Source organism: Hippocampus bargibanti, linkage group LG04, assembly GCF_051943395.1.
Source record: "Hippocampus bargibanti isolate YZ-2025 linkage group LG04, ASM5194339v1, whole genome shotgun sequence".
Lineage (NCBI taxonomy): Eukaryota > Metazoa > Chordata > Actinopteri > Syngnathiformes > Syngnathidae > Hippocampus > Hippocampus bargibanti.
Window position 1 is genome coordinate 18056034 of NC_142737.1, and position 24374 is coordinate 18080407.

General features: G+C 42.9%; 2 protein-coding genes across 2 annotated transcripts in view; one reads left to right on the plus strand and one right to left on the minus strand.

Annotated features, from left to right (window-relative positions):
* The first annotated feature begins 1257 nt into the window (after positions 1–1257).
* Positions 1258–24374, plus strand: part of ggt1a (gamma-glutamyltransferase 1a) — a 32502-nt gene continuing 9385 nt past the window's right edge. The window contains exons 1-5 of the mRNA XM_088994526.1: positions 1258–2813; positions 21091–21261; positions 21346–21476; positions 21558–21647; positions 23978–24170. Of these exons, the coding sequence (XP_088850652.1) occupies positions 21095–21261; positions 21346–21476; positions 21558–21647; positions 23978–24170 (581 nt within the window). The 5' untranslated portion in view covers positions 1258–2813; positions 21091–21094. The remainder of the gene's footprint in view (positions 2814–21090; positions 21262–21345; positions 21477–21557; positions 21648–23977; positions 24171–24374) is intronic.
* Positions 2806–18514, minus strand: lrrc75ba (leucine rich repeat containing 75Ba). Its single transcript, XM_088994527.1, has 4 exons — positions 17939–18514; positions 9390–9518; positions 6829–6941; positions 2806–3641 (listed from the first exon to the last, which is right to left on the minus strand). The coding sequence occupies exons 1-4, from the start codon at positions 18221–18223 to the stop codon at positions 3044–3046; spliced, it is 1125 nt and encodes a 374-aa protein (XP_088850653.1). The 5' UTR covers positions 18224–18514; the 3' UTR covers positions 2806–3043.

Consider the following 24374-nt stretch of genomic DNA (forward strand, 5'->3'; position numbering starts at 1 on the left):
GGCTGTGTGTGGAGGCAAGCCCAACTATGTCTTGTCGGAACTTTTCAACCTCGTGCACCAGCTCAGGCTCCTTCCCTGTAAGAGAGGTGACATTCCACGTCCCCAGAGCTAGCTTCTGCAGTCGAGGGTCGGACCGCCAGGGTCCCCGCCTTTGGCTGCTGCCCAGCTCACATTGCACCAGACCCCTCTGGCCCCTCCCATGGGTGGAGAGCCCTTGATAAGGGGGACCCACGTTTCCTCTTCGGGCTGAGCCCGACCGGGCCCCATGGGTGTAGGCCCGGCCACCAGGCGCTCGCCAACGAGCCCCATCTCCAGGCCTGGCTCCAGAGAGAGGCCCCGGTGACCCGCGTCCGGGCAAGGGAAAACTAGATCCATTTGTCTTCCTCATCATACGGGGTCTTCTGAGTCGTACTTTGTCTGGTCCCTCACACAGGACCTGTTTGCCATGGGTGACCCTACCAGGGGCATGAAGCCCCAGACAACCTAGCTCCTAGGATCATTGGGACACACAAACCCCTCCACCACGGTAAGGTGACGACTCATGGACAATATGACTGATCATATTGTCATCAAAAGATTCAAGGGTTTCAAAACAATCTTGACATGTGAGCGGCAAGGCCAAAACCCCCTTTGAATGTTTGTGACCTTGGATTAGTGATGAGTTGATGATACCTCAAGGCGTGTATTGACACATTACATAAGTTCCATTGACGTGTTGGTGACTCAATTGTGTCCTCTGTTGTAGAGCCAAATCATTGCAGATAAAAAATATGAAAATAAAACACTGGCCAATCTTGCTGACAGAGCTGCAATGTGGTTGTTTACAAGTGAATTTGGTGTCTTCTTTTCCTTTCGGCTTTTCCCTTCAAGGGGTCGCCACAGCAAATCAGTGTCCTCCATCTTTAGAGGTTTGATCCGCATGTTTGTCTATTTGTTGTGTATGCATTCTGTGCTCTTCATGGCTTTCTTGGTGGGATCCTGATGCAAATGACAAATTAGCACGTCTGAGAACAGGAACAATAGTTTTCCTTTCCAGGATGATGCATCCGGACCTCATCCGATCACAAACAACATGGGCAGCAAAGGTGAGGATGGAAAAGGGACATATGATTCACAATCGCTGGCTGAAAAAAAACATGTTTTGATACAGCCGCCCTGTCTGGAGCACTCCTCAATAACATTGGCCCATTTTCAGAACTCCGTCAATAAATCTTCTGAGCTCACACCCGTAAAATGACATCAATGACTCAGTTTTGATTAATTATTTATTGGTTGTGTTTGGCTTTGGAAAATACAAACTACAGTACAACAAGTCATTTGCAGACATGAAACAGATGTTACACACAAACTGGGCAGTGTTCTTCCACACTCAAGACTAACAAACATAAAACTGGCCAACTTTCAGCATATTCAGAAATGACATTTTTTGAGAATGTAATACCGTATTTTCAGGTGTATAAAGCACAGCCAAAAGCCTTTATTTTCTTCAAAAGATGACCCTGTGCCTTATACACAGGTGTGCCTTATATGTGAAGTAATATTGAGCCACAACAGGTCTCGCAACTACTGCCCCGGCTGTAGAAGTTATACGTAACCCCAGCCTCTACTGTTGCGCTTTATAATCTGGTGTGCCTTATATTTGGAAAACCTTTATATATTTCTCACTTTTTTCATTCATTGAAGGTACGTTTGAAAATAAACCATTCAGTGGCGGTGTGCCTATACTCCGGTGCGCCTTACACACATGAAAATACGGTACACTTTGCCACGTCCACTGAGTTTTTTTTGTCTAATTGTTACAGTTTACACAAGAAGGCCACGGTGCTCAATTTGATGAAATTGGAGTCACATAATAAGACAAGACGCCAATCCACAAATAATTCCAACACCAGACATTTCAGTGAGTCAAAAATACATCTATTGCACATTTGGACATTTCGTGAATACATATACCAATGGAGCAGCATTTTTAGTGGAACTTTCTAATAATCTTGAGCCATTTGGATCGCCGTTGCGAAGATTAATTACCCACAGTGACTGCAATATGAGGAAAACAGAAACAGAAAAGTGCATCACAGTTTTGTTCTGCCTGACTATGTGCTACTTGCAAAGGACATGACAATAAGTCAGTCTAATCAAGAGATAAGTCATGGCCTTGTATCAATTGGAATAAAGGTGAAGAAGACATTCAATTGTAAAAGCGAGAACATTTACAGAAGTATTTAAGCAAGTACATAAACTAGTAACAGCTACCATTGTTTATTCCTGCGTGTCATCTTCAGTTGCTTTTCTCATGAAAAGTGAAGAAAAACCATTCATCCGCCTCACCGCACCCAAAAAAAGTGAGTGGCAATTCAACAGAACCATGTTTTGTCTCCTAATTTACATATGCACAAGGGCAGCATGGGTATTCACGAGTAGACATTAGGAAAGCTGGGGAAAAGTCTTGACCAAGCAGTTTTGCCAGTCACGTGACAGGTGGTCGACTGTGTAGTCTGTTGAACTTGTGTCATAGCTTTTGTTGAGAGATTAACAGAGAACACACAATGTGAAATGAGGCTCTGCCTGCCGGAGATTGTCTCAGTCCTGGTTGAGAACTGGTTCCAAACAGACTTTCCTTCCACTGGAAAAATACTGCCAACATGCTGCTCATCCAGCCAGACAAGTGACGAAAATCTGCTCTGAATTGGTTTCTTTGCTGCTACAATCAGACAGATACACAAGAAAGAGGAGCGAGAGGGCAAGAGAGAGATGTTTCTCCAATGAATTAATTCTTCCGCTTCTTGTTCCCAACAGCACCATCCACCAACACAGTAAGTCTCCCACGATGATTTTCTCAGGCCATCGTCAGCTAACGCGGGTTTCATTCAGCGACGTCTTGGTATTAGATTTCTGGTTGAGTGTTACACAACGTGGTCTCCGTTGTGCCTCAAAGAGTGATTGGGCTGGAAAGTGTGAGGTTGTTCAAGCGAGGGAAGTTAACAGATTGCCGCATAATAACATTTCAGCCCCCGTTGAAAGGGCCTCCGAGAGAAACAGCTGATCACCTCTCGCAATAGTGAAGGGTGAAGTCTTTGGAGAGTTGTTTCTCACCTAATCCCCACGGCTCCAGCTCAAATTTGTTTCCCAACGCATCTGTGTCCTCCATCGCATCTTCCGCTTCCTCATCATAGTGGCTGGGTTCTTCGATGGAAGTCTCCAACCGGTAGCAGTAGGGTTGACCCTCCGTGTACTCGTAGATGGTGGGTAGACTGCTCTTCAAGCTACAGCGCCTGCGCAAAGCGACTAACAACGGCTGAGGCATGGTGAAAATATCCACATTGTTGCCAAGGTCTATCCAGGCCAGGCTGGAGAACTTTTTGGGGTCTTTCAGCATTTCGGTCAGGTCCTTGAGTATAGTCAGGGTGAGACGGTTCCCGTTGAGGGCGAGGTTATTGAGTTTGGGTAGCGAGGCCAGAAGAGGAAGGAGCAGCTTCAGGTTTTCATCTTGGAGCTCCGTAAAGCTGATATCCACCGCCGCCACACTGTCCCTGTTGTTCTGGAGGTAGAAAGCCACTTGACGGACATCTCGAGTGGACAGAGGAATGCCTGACAAGTCCACTGTGTCGTTGGATAGTTTCTTCTGGAGGGTTGTCTTGAGACTGTATAATGAAAGGAATGGGAAGAACACGATTAATATAAATACCTATTCAAGTTTAAATAGCTTGTTTCGAAAAGGTAGTCAGTTGGGCCACTGATCTGGAAACACGGGCTTCATGCTGTGTTTCCTGTGTTGTGTAACAGAGGGCAGTGAATGGAGAGACTTGGGGCGAAAGGGTGACTAAGAAAGCAGCATGACCACTGACTAAACAGAGGAGCCAAAACATCCGCGCCAGCCAAGAGCGCAGTGATTTAAAAAAAAAAAAACAGATGTACCATACAGCAAAGCCCCTATCCAACAAAGCGGCAAACAATTGCGAAGCATTTTTGAAGGACAACCCATGTTGCGTTCTCGTCAGGGTTTGTTCAAGGGTGCTAATCTTCACCAAATGGTCGCCAGATGCTCACCTGTCCTGTACTTGTCACAGAGAGAATTCATGCTCAAATACTTTATCCTTGAAACAAGAAAAATCCCTGAAAATGTTGGAGAGCATTAGTAGAATTGAATGAGCCCTGACGATCTGACGTGAAAATGCTTTTTTCTACTTTTGCAAACAGTCGCAATTGTTCGGCCTTCAGTCGGATAGGGGCTTAATGAAGGCTACAATGCACATGGAGGGGTTCTGATATTCATTCATTCATTTTACGATCTGCTTTATCCTCAAAAAGTTTGCAGGGAGTACTGGAGCCTATCCCAGTTGTCTTTGGGCAGTTGGCATGGGACACCCTAATTGCCAGCCAATTGCAGGGGACATAGAGACAAACAACCATTCATGCTGACACTCACACCTCAGTTCTGATGTGTGACAGATGAATAATCGGTGCCAAACCATTGGCCTGCTGTTGCTCACAATAAAATGTTTTAAATGACTATTTCATACACATGCATACAATTGATTAGTCGTTAGTTCGGTGACGAAGCCTCTTGGATGCACACGCACGCAGACGCGCACACACACACACAATATTGAAAGCAATCCAATTACTAATGTATATTGTAGGTTCTACCAGTTGGTAAAGTTTGTCCTGCAAAGAAAAAAAAACATATTAACCAAAGGCACTGGAGTCCTTCTATCTGTTGTTGCCTGGTGCAGACCTTCTGCATGTGCAAATTGTGTTTGATAACACAGCTACTGCAGCCCCACCCCCCACCACAGTCTTTGGGCTCAGTGAGCATGAAAAATGGATGTCAGCCTGTTGAAAAGCCATTTTCATCCTTTCAGATTAATCTTCGGGTAGACGTGTCACAAAGGTAGTATTGGGCACACACGCATTTTTGAATGTTTTTACAGCAACACCACAATAATAATCAGTGAATTTCAGTAAAGTGAGATTAATTACATAATCACAATCAGAGCATTACAGATGTTCAGCAAACGCCCTGTTGATTTGTTTATCATCCAATTCATAATCAGACTTTCAATTACATTTATGTTGCCTCGTAAAAGAAATCGCTTTGGCAAAATGAAAGTCTTGTAACCATGCGAGGATCCTAATTTTGTCAGTCATAATTTAAAGCAGGGCACAACTGGATTTGCTGATTATCAATCACATCACTTGTTGGAGTACGGTAATTATAATAAAAATGCAGTGGACATATGAGGTTCAATGCATTTCATCAAATTAATTTGGATTTACATTTAGAAAAGAAGAAACCGCTGTTTATGTACAAAAAGTGTCCTTGAGAGTTTTGAAAGGTGCTTATAAATGAAATGTATAATAATAAAACAAAACTCCAAAACCATAAAACACTATACTGTAAACACACTGTCAAATCCATGGGCCAAGCTCAAATCAAAAAGCACTGTAAAATCGAGCAAACTACAGTACCTGTCCGTATCTTTACTTTCATATCAAGTGACAAGGTCTACGTTTCGAGCCCTTGGTGTTCATTGAACTGATGTCTCATGTCAGTTCATGCATGACTGTTTTGTTGTGACCCTTTGTGGGCAGTCATTTGGATGCTTTACTGTATCCGTGCAGTTAAGAGGCGACTATCTATTTTTATACTGCATTCAATGTATTCAGAAACACGCGATGGCAATCCAGTCTGTAGGGTTCTTTTCTGAGGAGAGCTGTAATTTCTTCTCTATCATAAATGTCAAGGAAACCCACCCTTATTGTCCATATTAATACAATTACTATGGATAAGACTTTTTTTTTAAGCTTTGGCGCAGTATAAAGCATCTGTTATGATACAATTTATATGATTTATAATAAGAAATGGACAGCATTGATAAGTTAAAAAAATCAAAGAGAACATACCACCTTGAATGTTGAATAGCCTGAACATTGCTGAGTAAAAGATTTCACATTTGTCCCCAACATGAAATTACCATAACCGCAGCACGCCTCTACATCCTGTGTGCTGATTATTGCTTCCATCAAACTCAATTGCCATGTTCTTTTGATAAGAAATCTGAAATTAATCACATCAAGACAAATATGTCGCTGTGACCTTTCGTCCTGGCTCAGCATCTTCCTGTCCATCTGCACTTTGGCACACATTGATCAATTAAGAACGTGGCATCACACATTGTCACGCGGACAAGGCAGTCGGAGCCTTCCGGGTGGGTGACCGAGAGAGGGTGAAGAATAGGGACAATTTTGGACGGCTTAAAACGTTTTCTGCACGTTGCAGAAAAGGCTCAATGGTCGTGTGTCAATCTTCCTGGCATTTATTGAAACAGTTTCGCTCAGAATATGCAGTCTTTCCAAACCTACTGTTAGAATAATACAGCGAGAATGCACATTGAAAGGGCATTCTCTATTTTCATGATTTGCACTCTTCAAGTCGAAGTTCCATCCTGACCAACCCATCAGACAGATGGATTTTTAATTTTGCAATGGTACGTCTGTGTAAGCTCTCAGTCATATAGGAGTGGTCCATCGATGAAAAGGTTTCTTCAGCCGTCATCTGTACTTCTTAGAAAGTTCTTCTAAGAACTCATCGTTTGCAATGGTACTTGTGAAGAAAGCTCAAAGCACTGCAACAGAGAGCGGGGAGAAGCCAGCGGCAATGGACAAGCAATGCACGTAATCAAGCACTTAAAAGGAAAGATGATTGACAGCTCTGGTTACCATGGCTTTTCCATCAGGGTGGGGGGGGGCTGTGGCTAGCTCTGTCCTAATTTGATGTCAGTGACTGAGATGCTCGACATGGACTAATGTCTGGGCACAAGCGCTTACCATGCCTGGGATTTCCGTCTGGACATGCTCTGCCTCAGCCACTTTGAATGCGGGGTCAGGTGGTAGATCAGCTGTCTGCAAATTTTATCTGACGACTTGATGGTGTCTGAATCCTGTGGACCAAAGTAGAAGAAATCCGACATAAATATTTGACATCAATCAAAAAGGTTTTGTAATTGCTGTAATTTTCGTTTATCCAATACAGTAAAGTCTCGTTATATCGATATTCAAGGGAGTCCGAAAAAATATCGATATAACCGGGACTATCGATATATCCGACCCTGTTTGCATGTAATTTTCTCCGTGCGTGCATAGAAATAGTATCGATATATCCGATATCGATATAACGAGACTTTACTGTATGTCTAATTTAAAGCACTCAATAGCTCACCATTTGACTCACTAAGTCTTATCTGCAACATTTTTGTTCATGTTAACTTTGCAGTTATAAACCAGACGATATGATTGATAACAACTAAAATTTCAACAAATAATCCGGTAAAATTCACTCCTTTGAAGCTGCAATTTAAACAAATGCCTCAGTGAATTTTCAGCCAGGTTATTTAACTACCAGATTGTTGTACTCCTCTCTTTCAAAGACAATAAGTGGAAAGCAACTTTGAAATGTATTTATAAAACAGCTATAATATATATACACAACTGTTCAAATATTGCGCTGCATTGGTGGCTCTGTCCCAAGCAGAATGTTTTTCACCAACAATTAAAATAAATAAGTACAATGAATAAATGAACTAATAAACAAATAAAGAGCAATAATAATAATAATAATAATAATAATAATAATAATAATAATAATAATAATAATGACAGGATTAGCCTTTATTAGTCTCACAGTGGATGAATTTACATTTCACAGCAGCAAAGTTATGAAAGGAAGATGAAAGGAAAGAAAGAAGTCGAATACAAAATACAGGAGCTGCTGGAAAGGCAGACACTCTCCCAGCGCCATCTTGAAGTCAAAAGAAGAAAAAAACTACATAAATGATGATCATGATTATGATAATAATGATATTAATACTACTACTACTACAAATAATAATCATAATAATAATAATAATTATGAGATGTAATGACTCAACTGTGCCAGATCGAAGGTCTGCCTTTGTACTATTGGTCTATTTTTGCATTTCACATGATTGAGCTTTTGAATAGGAAATAACATCGTCAATTGCATTTTAGACAGCAAGTATTGTGTGTCCCTCTCTCTCTCTCTCTCTCTCTCTCTCTCTCTCTCTCTCTCTCTCTCTCTCTCTCTCTCTCTCTCTCTCTCTCTCTCAATAGTACATTTCGACAACAACAATGACTCTCTTTAAGATCCTTATACGCAGATTTAATTGCGTCTTGTAATTGCAACGGGATTACTACTTCGGTGGGATCTATTTACAGTATCTGGCGACCAGTCCAAGTGTCTGAACCATTTGGGAGTCCATAAGATAGCTCCTGAATGATAATAGGATTTTGTTGATTGTCAGAGAGTGTGCTCAGTCAGTATTCCGGTTTTATTTTTTATTCTTCTTTTCTCACAGAACAGAGATTAGAAATACACTCAGAGCGCATTCCGTGCCACTCCAACGGTTTGCAAATTCCAAGTGTTGTTAGAATGTGCGGTTTGATTATGCAGTGCCACAAAATAGGATTGAAGAAGGAGTATGCTCTGAGTGTTTGGACTGGGGATGTGCAGCGGCCAGGGAGTCAGGCAGGGCTGTACAAACAAGACGCAAGGATTATGCCTGGGCCTGGGGGTGGGATTCATTCTTTCACCAGTCGTGTATTCTAAATACAATTCAGGTTGATAAGTTATTACCGGTAAAATTTCAAAAGTCATTAACACTAATTTGCACAGGTGCATGTGTTAAGTCAGAGGAATGCACTAAATATCATGTTAGGGCATCAGAAAAGTCTATTTCCAAACACACTCATGGGTAAACTCATGGGTAAACAAACCCTTCAGTGACACAACATATTGAAGAGGGATGAAAAGAAAGCGAGACAGAGAGAAACATTCATCCATTCATTCATCTTCCAAACTGCTTTATTCTCACTTGGGTTGCGGGGAGTGCTGGTGCCTACCCCAGTTGTCTTCGGGCAGCAGGCGGGGGACACCCTGAACTACTTCATCGCCAATCGCAAGGCACACAGAGATGAACAACCATCCGCCACACACCGAGGGGCAATTTGGAGTGTTCAATCAGCGAGCCCACACGGACCTGGGGAGAACATGCAAACTCCACACAGGGAGGCTGGCGCAGGGATCGAACCAACGACCTCCGCATGGCAAGGCCGACGCAGTAACCACTGGATGACCAGGTTTCCCACGATACAGAAAAACAGTGTCAAATGGTTCAATTAGTTGGTCAAAATAGGTTAATAGTTAGAATCTGAATGTTGTTTTTTTTATTTCAGGCAAATTGTTACAGACTAAAAAACAATGATAGTTTATTTTTTGTTATAAATTGATCTATACTTCTTTATTGTGGTGTATTAATGTCATAAGGACACAATGATAGGCAAGGGCGGTGTAAGTAGGGGAGTGAACTGACCTTCTTTGGATTCTGCATCTCACGGGCCAAGCTCAGCAGCAGCTCGTGAGAAATTGGATCCACTAGATTGAGGAAGGCAGCGTTCTTGTATAAAATGTCATTGAGTGAGGTACCTTCCAGTCCAAGATCCTGAAAGAAAACAATGAAGGACATCACGGTCACAAAAATGTGCAAACTGATGAAACACACAGCAAATAAGCAAATAACACACACCTAGATATGCCGTGACCCACAAATGGAGAGGCATTCATCAAGAACCTTTACTGTCAGGCAGGGGAGGATGTTTGGTTATTGACCACAATTGGTGACCCCGATGAGATCAATAACTTTTGAACACATCCGGCAGCAACAGCAATAGACCCTTGGTGAGAAGCAGAGCACCTGCTGTTCCATGGCAAACCATCAGAATTGATGGAAAGGATGTTTGCTGGTGCCCTACGGTGATTAGCGAAACATCCTGCTGGCTCAGCTCGTAAAAACTATTGCGGGCGGACACTGCACCAGGATGGATGATGCTATTGGTATGCTCTTCTATTTGTAGGTGTTTTGTTGTAAGGCATTTCAGGTAAGACTTTGTTCTCTGAATTTAAGCTGCTGTGATGAGAGGACTTTCTGCGCATTTAATCTGCTTGCGGGTATTCAGAGCTAGTTCCTTATCAATGGATTTTTTTGCCACATACCCCTGCATGCTTGGAGGAGCTGGCGTGCTGTGCTTGTCAAATACGCTGGCTCCCAAATATAGCACTTGCTAAGTCAGTACCTCGAACCTCAACAGACCTATGTTGTCAGTAGATGTGGCTTGGGGTGGCATAGATCAGCATTGCAAGTTCCTTAGTCTCTTCTGATCAGTTTTTTAATGACTCAGCGAAGCTTATGATTGCCAAGGAAGATGCATCTGCTCAGATTCTATTTGGTACTCCTGTGAAGATTTTTGACGCCCGTGCAGCACCATGACTTCCGAACAATATCTAATCCCACACATATGTTAACAGGATTTCTCGCACCAATTGGGAGGGGCCAAAATTTTTGCCATGGGTACCTGGTGACAAGTTATCTTCAGGTTACACTTCTCGTAGGATTTGCCCAACACGGCTGTCATCACACCCTTTTCAAATTCCTGCAGATGCATTTCAGCCTCAAGTGGAAGTGCAGGCATGTATGTGTCTTAAGGACTGTGGAGCATGATATGCCATTGGTCCCCTTGGATGACTTTCTGGATCCAGCAGATATGGAGGAACAAATGATGCACCTCCGCCTGCTGTTCCAGTGACTCAGAAAGTACAGCCTCATTGCCAACCCGACCAAGTGCCAGTTCAACCTGTCAACAATTAGCTGTCTTGGGCACCATATCATCTCAGAAAGACCAGTCCCTCTTTCTGCTAGGGTGGACACAGTCACCGTTTTTCCATCAATGTGCTGATACACCCTCAGTGGTCCCTGGCCCTAACTGGACCCAAAGCTATTCCCGTTGGCTCTTCTTGGTAAGACCCTATGCCGCCCTCCACCATGTTAACTATTTTCCTTGGCATTGTTCATCATTACCTGTTTATCTAATTCATGTGTAATTCATGCCTTCGTAACATCTCGGATCGATCACTGTAATGCGCTTTACTTTGGAGTCAGCCATTCCTCCATGAAGCGTCTCCAGCTGGTCCAGAATGCTTCTGCTCACGTCTTACTGGGACTCGTAAGAGGGAAAATATAACTCCGACCCTGACATTCCTTTATTGGCTCCCTATGCATTTTAGAGTCCTTGTCAATATCTTATCATTTGTCTTCAAATCTCTAAATGGCCTCAATGCTCCTTACCTCACAGAGCTCATCCACCCCTACACACCTTCCTGGCGCCTCAGGTCTGCTGACCAGACATTTTCAGATGTGCCAAAAACCGAACAGAGGCTCAGGGGGTATCGAGCCTTTTCCGTTGCTGTTCCTACTCTCTAGAATGACCTGCCACTGAACATTTGGCAAGCCCCCTGCTCATCTTCAAAACCCGTCTTAAAACTCACTTGTACTCTTTGGCATTCGACTTGATCTTGGTTTCACTCCCTGGTGCTTTCGACTACATTTGTGACTGCTTTGTTTTCTGTATATGATAGCTGTCCATGTTAAGAGCTTTGTTACAGTTTCAGCTGTTGTTAGAGAGCTATATAAAGCAATATGTATTGCATTGCATTGTATTGTATTGTATAATAATGGACTTTGGCCATGGTGATTTCTGTGGCTGAGGGGTGGAGGGGGGTGCATCTCACAATAGATACGTTCACAAGGAAACTGTACCTTTAACGTTTAAATGCAGGCAGGAATATGACATGTTTCTAGTTTTGAAAGGATGAAAGACTTAAGGATGAAAGGGTCACTTGCCTACATAGTGATACTGAAAAAGTAAATGGGACACAAATCACCTTCTCCTTCTCTCAATATTTACCCCGAGCTACACTCCCAAGCGACACATTAAATTAATTGAACAAAATGAAGGAGTCTTAACTAATTAAGGGCAGGATTCTTCATATATCATAGGCTCGTATTAGATCCAATGTTACGTGGGCGAATAAAAACTAATTGGCAGTATCAATGGAAAGCAAGCTTTCAAGAGCGCAAAATGAAAGGCAACAGTCAGGAGTGAAGCAGCTGTGCAAATCTTTTCATCAACAAGTCCACCACTACGGACCTAATGAGCCAAACTACAATGACAAGCACTTGAGCATCGCATATAACTTTAATGAGCAGTAAACCTTGGAGACAGATACACGCCTGCACACACAGTTTTTTTTTCTTACAGCACAATAGAAAGTTTGAGTCGGAGGCAAGCAGCTCCATATTGTCTCTCGATACAATAATAGGGCAACAGTAGAGTGACAGAACTAGAGTAGTGTTTACAGATTGAAAAAAAAGCCAGGTATGAGCCCAACTTTTATACAAGAATCTTTCTAGGATATGCATAAAAACATTTGAGTGGCATGTGCATTTGAATACTCGATAGAATATATAGCAAACACCTCATTATGTCGAATTCTAGTGGTGCAATGTCTATCAAAATACCAAAAGACAAAACATTCAAGGAATAAGAAGACACTGTGCTAGACATGCGCTGAGCACAAAAAATAGCACAGTGAATATTTACAATATATTGGGCCTGTTTGTTCAAAAACAACCTGAAGCACAGAACTATTTACAATTTTAATGACGTGGGAAGAATTCATTTCCAACTGTCTTTTGTTTTTTTGGGAGTGTGTCTTAACCACAAGTCTTGTTTTTTTTGGGGTGGGGGCATTTTCAGCTTTAATATGTTGCCACACACATATTTATTTGTCCTGATCACACCACCATTGATGAATGTCTGATGAATGCAGTTAAATTCAATATCTAATGCATGAAAAATGAATGCATTACATTTACGTATTTAGATGTGTAATTATATATTCAGAATTGATTGTGATTTTGTTTACTCTCCACACACAGGTGTTTAGATACTGGGAAAAAAATACGTACAGGGGTGTGCGTAACATAAGTCAATATGTTTATGATCATTTAATGGGATTAATTTTCTAGCAATTTAAAACATATCTCAGATGAACTTGATGGCTGGAATCCCAGTTGACTACGTGCCAAATTGGCCAGCCAAGAGGCGGCAGGGGAAATAGTAATGCAACCTATGGCAGGCAACAAGGATGTGAACTTTTCCATTTGAAACATGACAGTCCTTGGGCTCAATTTTCGTAGACAGCAACAACTGGGGTATAAAAACAGACACATTTTGATGTTTGAGTTTGGGAATTTAGCGGACCCCGTTGCAACATATTGGCGGTTCAGACAAAATGCATTTTCTTTTACACGCCCCTGGCACATCTGCCAACTTGGTATCTGAAAGTAGACTATACTTTCGACCCGCCTGTGCATTATATTATTATGTTTGGCGGCAGCACAGATATGGGCACACATGGCCAAAAATGATTAGGGTAGACGAATGTGCAAATCACAACTCATCATGGTGAGCTACAATTGTCCATTACGTGAGGCCTGAGCATTTTTCATTTGACAGAAAATGTCAAAAATAACCATGGATTAAAAAGATGGATAAAAACGATTTCATTTCTCTGCTTAATTCATTTTCCTTCAATAATTACTTACATCATCAACAGAAATATGTTGAAACCCACATTATGAGTACAAACTTGCAAGAAAAAACAAACATTGAGGGAAATAAAGAATTTCATTTCTGGAAACCACAGTTTTCATTCATTTACAATTGCATTACTTGATCCAGGTGAAGCTTTTTTGGGGTTAAATGTTGTGAAGCAAACAAACAAATATACAGTCCACAGTATGTGATCAACTCAGCATTCACGCGTCATTCTGGTCAAAAAGAAAAATATGACAATGGGTATTTATATTTCAATGGTGCTTCAAGTTACCATGGCATGTTGTAAATATCCAGTGCCAAAACAAGGTATATATTTGTCATGATCTGGTTGGCGACCAACGGGTGGCGCTGTCGGCCCCGGCTGCACCTGCACCTACACAGGTGCTGGTCGTCCCGATCAGTGGCGGACTGCCACGTTCGGATTGGCGACCAACGGGTAGCGACATCAGCCCTTTTAAGTGTCACTGATTAAAACGACCAGCACCTGCGAGACTGCAGTCGCAGGTGCTGGTCGTTTTAATCAGTGACACTTAAAAGGACTCCCGGCACGACCATCCGGTGTCGGTTCATTGTTTGTTGCATGCGTTGTCTGCAATTGCATCCAAAAGTCAAAGTCAAAGTCAGCTTTATTGTCAAATATGCTAAAATGCATGACATACAGCACAGATGAAATTACTGTCCTCTCGGACCCAGCATGCAAGGCACTTATAATTACTTTAACAAACATAAACATGAAAACGCCAATTTTCCGGGAGAGGGGAGCCGCTGCGTGTTCACGCGCCGCCATATTGGGAAAAAAAAATGAAAAAATAACAAATATGACAACACAAAGACACAGAGTCATTCATTCTTCAGGACTTGCTGTACCCTCTTTGTGATGACATGAGCAGTTCTAGTTGAAAGAGGAGAGGTTCAAAGCATCCATGTCAGCAGTTTTCTTCTGATACTTTTTTCTGTTCAGATCATTTTGATGTTTTACAGAAATTCTGTTCCTGCTGACCTTTATTGTAATACAATTTGTCAAACAACCTCCTGTTCCCTCCTGCCTGCTTTTTGGGATCCGCATCCGCCATCACCACCTTGCAAACCACGATAGAAGTAACCGACCAACCATCGGATCCCGCAGGTACAATGGACCCGTCTCATTTCCACCCTGTGCCTGGCAATGCTACGTCCACGTTAGCCCACGCCTCGTCGAGTTTCAATTGCGTCACTCGACGAGCCGTAACGTCCACGTCAACGTCCGGCCGAGACCTCCTTCCAGGTGGCCGTCCAGGGTGACACTGGGTGTCTGGCAGTGCACGCCCACGTCCAGCCACGGTGTCGTCGTGCATGATGAATTGAGTCGCATCCATGACGAGCTGTGCAACGTCCGCGTCAGTCCGAGACCCTATTCACAGCTGGATCCCGGAGCGGCTCAGGACTGGTCTCGTTTCCCCAGTGCCGGGCAGTTCACGCCCACGTCGGCGTCCGGCCGAGACCTGGTCCCATGCGGCCGTACGGGGTGCCACTCTGCGCCTGGCAGCTCGACGTCCGCGTTGAGCCATGCGTCGTAGGGTGAACGTGCGAGAGGGATCGCACTCACGCCCACGACGATCCGTGCCGCGTCTTCGTCCACCCCAGGCCGAGTCCCGTTCCCATCAGGCCGCCGCCCGTCGTATGCTGGAGAGGCAGGGGTTGCCGTCTCCACCATTGTTCCCTGGCGAGTGGACCTTTTGGGAGACTGTTGAGACTTCTGGAAGCAGCCCCTTGAAGGGGGGGGGGGGGGTACTGCCACGTTCGGATTGGCGACCAACGGGTAGCGACATCAGCCCTGCCTGCCGCTTCGCAGGTGCTGGTCATTTTAATCAGTGACACTTAAAAGGACTCCTGGCATGACCATCCGGTGTCGGTTCATTGTTTGTTGCATGCTTTGTCTGCAATTGCACCCATTGTATGCTGTGCATGTGTTTGTTTAACCTTGGCGGACTTTTACACTTGGTTTTCTTTTGATACTTTTTTCTGTTCAGATCATTTTGATGTTTTACATTTTGTTCCTGCTGACCTTTATTTTAATACAATTTGTCAAACAACTTCCTGCTCCCTCCTGCCTGCTTTTTGGGATCCGCACCAGCCATCACCACCTTTCAAACCACGACAATATTCAAGTGTATCTTACTTTGACCGACATGCATAAAGCATATTTGGTGAGGAATCGGATAAGTCATCAACAATTATAATGATTTCATTGGATCGGATTGGATTAGCCTTTATTAGACTAACAGTGGAGAAATTTACATTTCACAGCAGCAAAACGATGAAAGGAAGTGGAAAAGAAAGAATGAAGTAGAAAAACAAAATACAGGAGCAGCTGTAAAAGGCAGCCATCTTGAAGTCAAAACAACAACAAAACGAAATATTGTTGCCAAAAATGTTGAAAAACAATCCGTATCCATTCCATACTACACACAACAACACAAAGTGACAAAAGAAAACACAACACAAAAACAACAAAGTACAAGCCTTGTGAGAGCACATGCTCACGGCTGCATGCTCAGGCGCCATCTTGGACTGCTTGTAGCATGTAGCTACATCACGAAAGACATTAGTACAAAAAAGGCATGGACAGCTCTGTATTTCCTCGTCAATGACCTTGACCAAAAGCAAAGGCCATTATATTGAAGTCTCTTGAAACTGCCCAAATAGAGTACAGTTCTCGAAAGTAGAAGAAACTAAGACAAAAGATGAGAGAGGACAGAGGACATATGGTGTTGGAACAAAACCCTAATCGCATTTCAAGGTAAATCTTGGGTCAGAGGCAATGATGCGCTTCTTAATTTGGAAGGCAGGTCAGCTTTCTAAAATGAACACTTCTGACGATGAGTGAAAGTGACCGCTGTGGTGAGTCACATGCTGGCCTTCACTTTGACAATGTGTCTACACCACACTTTTTGAGTGGCCTACTTTTGAAAACAAACATATCAGGAGGTGGCTACGTGTGCACAATATATCATCAAAGAATGAGGTCGGATGGTAACACTGGTCTCATCTAGGAAGCATTCACATTTCTCACCTCAATTTAGATGTTTTTTTCCTCACAGAAATCCCCAACCACACAAAATATGCATTACATTGCCATTATACCATCATCTATCCATCCTTGTTTTACAAAGCTTGTCCTTGGTGATCTAGAAAAATTATTCACTCAAACACAGACATTCACAAGTGGGAACCTCAAACTCTTCCATTAATGACACAAATTAAAGACAACAGCAGACATTGATAGAAGAAACAGGTCCGAACTAACAATGTCCACAAATTCAAAACATTCTTAGTGGCCATTTAAACTAATTCAGAGCATTTAGTCTGGTTGCAATTATCACAATAATAAGTGTGTGAAATATAACAGCAATAAAGTGGTCTCATGAGCCTTGGTTTTGTGTGTGTGTTTTTGTTACTTTGTGTTGTTGTGAGTCGCGTGGAACGGATATGGATTGTTTCTCAGCATTTTTGGCCACAACATTCATCAAGCAGACTGTGCTGAGCAGTTACGCCTTTTTGGCAGCACAAATATGCCAGCCCTGTTTTTGATTGAGATGAATGTCAGTGCCATTTGACTGTCATCGTTGGACAGCGCTGGGACAATTGTGCTTTTTGTAATGGGCAGCATCTTCACAGCAATGCTTTGATCATCGAAAAGGTCGGTGCTGTTGGACAGTATGCGGCTCGATGGATGCATGGCTTGAGGAGCCCGCGATGAAAAGAAAGGAGCGTCAGCGCAGTGCGCCAATGCGTATGTGGAACTGACGCAGCTTGGAATTGAAGCAGATTTATGTGGAACAGGAGACAATCTCTTTACATCAATTGATGCTACAGCTTCCTGTTTGCTTTCAACATTTAGCTTGTAGATGTGCACATTCCACCATGATGTCCATGATCCACTGTGGAACATTATGGTTTGATCCTCTCCTCTTTCATCTTGAACTGCTTCATGTAACCAAGAGGGTGCAGAAAGTGCTTAAAAATGAAAGACTGTCTGTCTTTGTGTCGTCATATTATTCACTATTTAGTTTTTTTTGGTCTGGTGACTTCAAGATGGCACCACGAGAGTGGCAGCCTTTACAGGAGCTCATGTATTTTGTTTTTCTACTCTTGCTATCCTTTACTCTTCATTACACAACTTTGTTGCTGTGAAATGTAAATGTATCCACTGCAAAACTAATAAAGGCTAATCCAATCCAATCCAATGCCGCAAGAATTCTTATAAAAGGCCAAGACTTTACACAGTCCCTCATCTCCACGGGCATATCTAGTGCTATCTGTTGCTTTTGGATTGCATCAATAACATCAGAGGCCTGAGATGGGACAGCAGCACCAGGCTGGCACGTCTCAGCATGTCTCCCTCCCCGTGTGTGCTTCACCTCACCTTCCTCAGTAATCTGAGCACGTCGGTTGCCTGCTCCAGCCTGCGATCTCGAAGCAGCTTCTGGATCTCCCTGATCCACGCCACCCGTCTCACGTAGGGGCTGTGGTTGGTCCGACGCAGCATCCCCGGCAGTTTGTCTGTCTTCATCATCAGGGCGAACAGGAAGTCACCGCCTGCTCGGCCGCTTCGACCGTCGCCTTCCGACGCCACATCGAGGAGCCCGCGTCTCTTTTTGGAGAAATTCTCATTGTCCAAGCTGTTCTGTCTGCTCAGTTTGGAGCCCATGCCGATGCGTGGCGCAGAGGTTGTCTACTTGTTGTTGTTCCGAGTCAGACGAGATTAGCAGCAGTGTTGACCCATGATCAGCCTCTTTTCTTTTTTTACACGACGTCGTGCTGCCTGCCTTGGCAGCCGGTCACCATTAAAGCAGCTGAAGTCCACCGCCAACACACTTTCTCCTCCTCACTGTCATTCAACCTGGACTTGTCCTCAATATTTACTCCCCCCTTTGTTGGGTGTCAGTTGATGACGGAAAGCTTTGGCACGAATAGTCTTGTTTGTACGCCGCTGTTTAGGTTTGAGCATCGTGGAAAGTCTGACCAATCGCAGGGTGCCCCTCCTACTCCCCTCCACAGTGCTCTCCCAAACACAAACAGACATGGTGAAGCGCACTTGTAAGCATAAAATAATAAAAGTAATCAAATAAATTGCCTTCCGGACAATCCCATTAAAGTCCAAATTAAAATGACACAATGGACTGTTTGCGGTTTTTCAAAGGACAGCGGACGATATAAACAAAACAGTATACTGTATCATGGAAAGTAATGAAATTGTAATCCTCTTCAGATTTGACCTTTGACAGCGGTGTGCTCACAAAGAGGCAAATGAGAATTGTTGTCCTCTGTAACAAAGATGTAGATTGCACTCTTCTGCTGTGAATGATCATTGGTATTTCTGCAGCAGACTTTGAACCTGGGGGATTCTGAACAAGACCACCGTGATTAGATTTTGATTCAATCAAAGCAACAACAGCAGGAGCCGCAGCAGCCACATTATTAGTCTTCCCCTCCCTCAGCATGAAAGGCAAACAGGGACCATACGAGGTAACCCACAAGGGAACATGCGGTGGAGAAGCTTGCATCGCCAATACTGGCAGGGCTGAAGTTTGCCAGATGACATCATCGATCTTCACTTTTGAGTTCCAAACATTGGATTGGATTGATTGGATTGGATTAGCCTTTATTCATCTCACCTTGGAGAAATTTCCATTTCATAGCCGCAAACCGATGAAAGGAAAGGAAGAAATGGAAAAACACAATACAGGACCCGCTGTAAAGACAACCACTTGTGCGGTGCTACCTTGATGTCAAAACAACAACAACAACAACAACAAAAACATTAACAAATAATGTGACACAACACAAAAGACACAAGTGAGTAATTCAATCTTGAGCACTTTCTGCACCCTCTTTGTTGTATGAGGCAGTTCTAGATGAAAGAGGAGAGCATCAAAGCGTCCCTTTTGGATCAGGGACATCATGGTGGAATGTGCATGTCTGCTACAAGCTAAACATTGAAAGCAAACATAAAGCTGTAGCATCGATTTGATGAAAAGAGATTGTCTCACATCTCCTGTCCCATTTAAATCCGCTTCAATTCCAAGCCGCGGCAGTTTCAGATACGCATCGGCGCTCTACGCTGACGCTCCTTTCTTCTCATCATAGGCTCTTCAAGCCATGCATTCATCCAGCCGCAGACTGTCCAATAGCACTGACCTTTCCACTTTTCCTTTCGGATTTTCCCTTCAAGGGGCCGCCACAGCGAATCAGTGTCCTCCATCTTCAGACGTTTGATTCACATGTTTGTTTTGGCCAAGCTTTTACGCCGTATGCCCTTCCTGACACAACCCTCTGTATTTATCCGGGCTTGGGACCGGCACAAGAAGACTTATGTCCCTTTGTGGCTACAGAACAAGCAACTCACTCAGTAAAAGGTTCCCAAACACAAAATGGTCATCGGCACAGCAACATTCAAAAAAGCAAAAACTATACTCACCATTAGATGAATAAACACTCAAACTAAATCTGACAAATGAGTCAGACTTTTCATCCAGAAAGCCTTCTTGCATAAACCGATTTCCCTGAAGTGCATCTTGCAATGTCCCATTCTTTGTATGTGATGTGACTAACTCACCCCATGATGATGGACACATCTTGCCTCAAACTACAACATTTGCTAATTCAAGCTCAAGTATATATTTTTTCAAACGGTACAATGACTGAAGTCTGAAAAGAGGCTAAGATCTAACGAGGCACTCCGATTCTGGCCAGAAAGTTTATACATACCAGTGACGTGCAGTCAGTGGAGGCAGGTGAGGCAGTGCCTCACCTGTCATCATCGAAAGCTGTCATGGAAATATCAAATGAAAAAATAAATTAAACAGTTAGATGTATTTAGTGATTTGTACTTTAAAGTTTTTGTCCATTTAACTTCACCGTTTTAGGATTTTTTTTCAAAATCGCTGAATTTTCACATTTACCGTTCAAATACTAAGTAGAGATGCGCGGTGACGTCATTGATGACGTCAGTGCCTCACCAGCCATGAACCTCACCGCACGTCACTGATACATACAATGCAAAAAAATACATATATATATAATAATCTGTACCTGCATCATGTTGGCTGACTGATAAGCACGCCTGCCTCACGTTTCTAATTCAGTTAATGTCGATCTACCTGCATGATATTTGCATGTGCCTCACCCTTCCTGCATGTACATTTTATAACTTCTCTGGCTCCCATTAAAAAAATGCTGTGTTCAATTAATACATTGAATTGTCATTGAATGTGAACGGCTGTGCGTCTACACAAGCCTTGCACTTGTTCAGTAACCATTCCAAAGCATAAACTGTTTCTAGCCCAAGGCCACCTGGGATAGGCATCAATTTATCTGCAACCCTGATATTGACAATTGTTGGCTATGTAGTCTACCACTCGCTTAAGAATGTACAATGTCAAAAGAAATAGGAGAAATCATGTTAAATAAATCTCCGCGATTATTTCATATAGGTCACACATCTGAGGAATGGGCTATAAACCATAATGGACCTTTCACGGTCTGACAATGATCTTTGTTGAATTCACTTGACAGGAAAATGATTGCCAAGTCTCTGATTGCTGCTCTGGTGGTCTTTTTGGCGGTTGTTGCTGGCCTGTCCCTCTTCATATGCATGGAGAAGAAAAACATGACACCCGATTCAGGCCACTTCTTCTTAAGGGCCGCTGTCGCTGCTGATGCTGGAAAGTGTTCAGAAGTGGGAAGGTAAGAAAGTATTTGTTTACAAGATGGGCTATTTAGAGTTTGTGTAAATGCACACGCACTTACGAACTCCTCTAACGTCCGTAGGGACATTTTGAAGAAAAACGGATCAGCAGTCGATGCCTCGATTGGTGCCTTGCTGTGTGTTGGCCTGTTAAATGCACATAGCATGGGCATTGGAGGAGGGGTCTTCTTTGTCATCTACAATGCCTCTTCGGGTGGGTGTGCTGCATTAATTATCACATTTGAAGGAAGTTTAAGGAGCAAAGTTGCCCATTTCTCACATTTCTACTCAATAGGGAGAGTAGAAACCATTGATGCAAGGGAGACAGCGCCTAAGAATGCCACTCAGGACATGTTTGGGAAAAACTCACAACTTTCTCGTACAGGTACAATCACTTGCCAATTTGACAGTTGCTGCATTTCCACAGTTCACTTTCCCGTGTTTTTCTTTGGCATCGCATACTTTGGGCATTCTTTAAGTGTGATGGATAGGGTGGATGCAAATAACCACATGCATCTTGTGTGGCTGTGTCTAAAGTTAGAGAGCAGAGGTGTCAAACCCATTTTCATCAAGGGCCACTTTGGAGAAACGTCTTCCTCCGAGACAGTGAAACGAAATGAATGTTTAATAATAAAAATTGCAGAATTACTTGTGCTCAACAAATTGATGGATTACTTGTCAATTGTTTGTCATGTGCAGTGTTTACCCTTACTTGAATGACAATAGAACAAACAACACTTTGACATCTTTGTACTGTTAATTTCTCCGCTGTGATACTAATAAAGGATTGGATTGGATTAGCCTTTATTAGTCGTGCAGTGGAGAAAATTACATTTCACAGCTGCACAGTGATGAACGTCAGAGGAAAGGAAGAAGTAGAACAACAAAATACAGGAGCTCTGTAAATGCCGCCACTCTCGCGGCGCCATTTTGAAAAAAAAAACATAGGAGGCACTGACTATTACTGCCATCTCATATACAGTTGTGGCACGTGTACAGTAATGTGGTAGCTCCTCGGGTGCCATGGAGTCCAGTGTTGGTAGGTGAGAGAATGTGCGACTTCTGGAGGTCTAATTTCTGGTTTGCACCAGGAGAAAACTCACATAGACTCGATGAGAACATGTAAACTACACACCAGGAGACCAGAGCTGGAATTTGCCAAGTATTCTCTTTATCATTTCTGTAATACCGTACAATAGCTATCTGGCTAGCTGTTAGCTATCAATTGGCTTGCTAGCTAGCTTTCTATCTATTTGTTTTACTATTCTACTTGAGTTACTTCCGGGTTGAGCAAACCCTGGCGCGTGTTGCTGCCGCTGCTCACCCACAGAAAAACTTATCATGTGACTGTAAAGTGACCTTGAGAGGTTTGAATCTAATTTAATCTAATCTAATCTAATCTAATCTAATCTAATCTAATCTAATCTAATGTTAACAAGGTTCATTGAAGTTGACACATGATTTGCTTTCACGGTACACATAAAATGATGTGGCGGCCCGAATCTGGCCCCCAGACTTTGAGTTTGGCACCAATATTATAGAATGTGTGGAGTACATTTTACCCGGCCAAAACAAACATGCGTATCATACCTCTGAAGATGAAGGTTACTGATTCGCTGTGGCGACCCCTTGAAGGGAAAAGCCGAAAGGAAAGGAAGAAGATTCTTTCCTCCTGACAATTGTTCGCAAAAAAAGTTTTTTTTTTTGTTATTTTATTTGGTATTGAGCAACACACTTTATGTACCATTTTAAAATGGCGTGTAGAATGATTTCATAGAATGGTGATAAAATGTTCTATTCAGTAGTAGTAGTAGTAGTAGTAGTAGTAGTAGTAGTAATGGTAGTAGTAGTAGGAGTAGTAGTAGTAGTAGTAGTAGTAGCAGCAGTAGTATTAGTACGAAGTAGCAGTGGCGGGCCGTCAAGGCTTGCTAAGCCTTCTCTACTGGCCTAAAAATATCTGAATCACGGACTGATGTTAATTATATTTTGGCCATGAATTCTTATTAAATAATTCCAAATTGTCTTTCAGATTCTTTTCATTACTTTTCCCCCTTTTGCAAATCACATTTCAGCCATCATTTGTTACCATGGTCAGAAATCTACCGCGATGCCTTCACGATCAGTTATGCGGCCCCGAGAACATAAAAATCAATGTCAACGAGACTGTTGCTCTAACCAATCAGATTTCCAGTTGGCAACCCAAAAGGGGTACCAATGCCTTCTTGAAGGCGTTGGCAACATCAAAGTGTTCGCAAACTATGACTGGCTAGTCACACGCCTATCATAGTTTGCACAAAGTGCTCTGATCACAAGCCGCTAATGACAAGAGCATACTGGCCAGAGCTAGGACACTGTATCGGTTGCGCGCTGCATAAGCAAATACATTAATTGTGTTGATTTAATAGCAGTTTTCTCAACCCACAATGGCTGAGGAGGAGAATAAATGGATTTGGTTACTGTTATCGCCATTTTCAAGAGAGACTTTTCAATAAAAAAATGGTCATTATTAAGAAAGGTCGGTCAGCTATTTCCTAGCTAATGGTACCCTCTCGTGGATTTGTAGTAAATCACACTACACTTTTTTTCAGTCTGGATTGATTCAGATGTCACTAAAGGCCGAGCGATGAAATCTACGGCCTGCCACTGCTAAGTAGTGGTCCAAACAAAGACCAACCATACGATATTCAAAACACTACTAATGCGTGCACATGGCAGGTGGACTGTCCATCGCCATCCCCGGCGAGATTCGCGGCTATGGGATGGCACACAAGAGACATGGCAGGCTGCCATGGAGAGAGTTGTTTGAGCCAAGCATTGCCCTGGCCCGTGAAGGCTTTCCAATTGGGAAAGCCTTGGCACACGCCATCTTCAAAAGCAAAGACTTCATTCAAGGAAACGCTAACCTTTGGTAAGGAGAAAAGTGTACCGACCTAAACGGTGGCACATTGTCTTGCTTGAGAACATCCTATCAAGAAGATACATTATAACTTGTGATATAAACATACTCGGATGATGTTGAGTAAAATTCATTCAAGTCACTTTACATCCACTTGCATGAAAAATCCACTTTGAGTTTTGCTCAACTTCTTCGTACCCAACACATTTTCTTCTC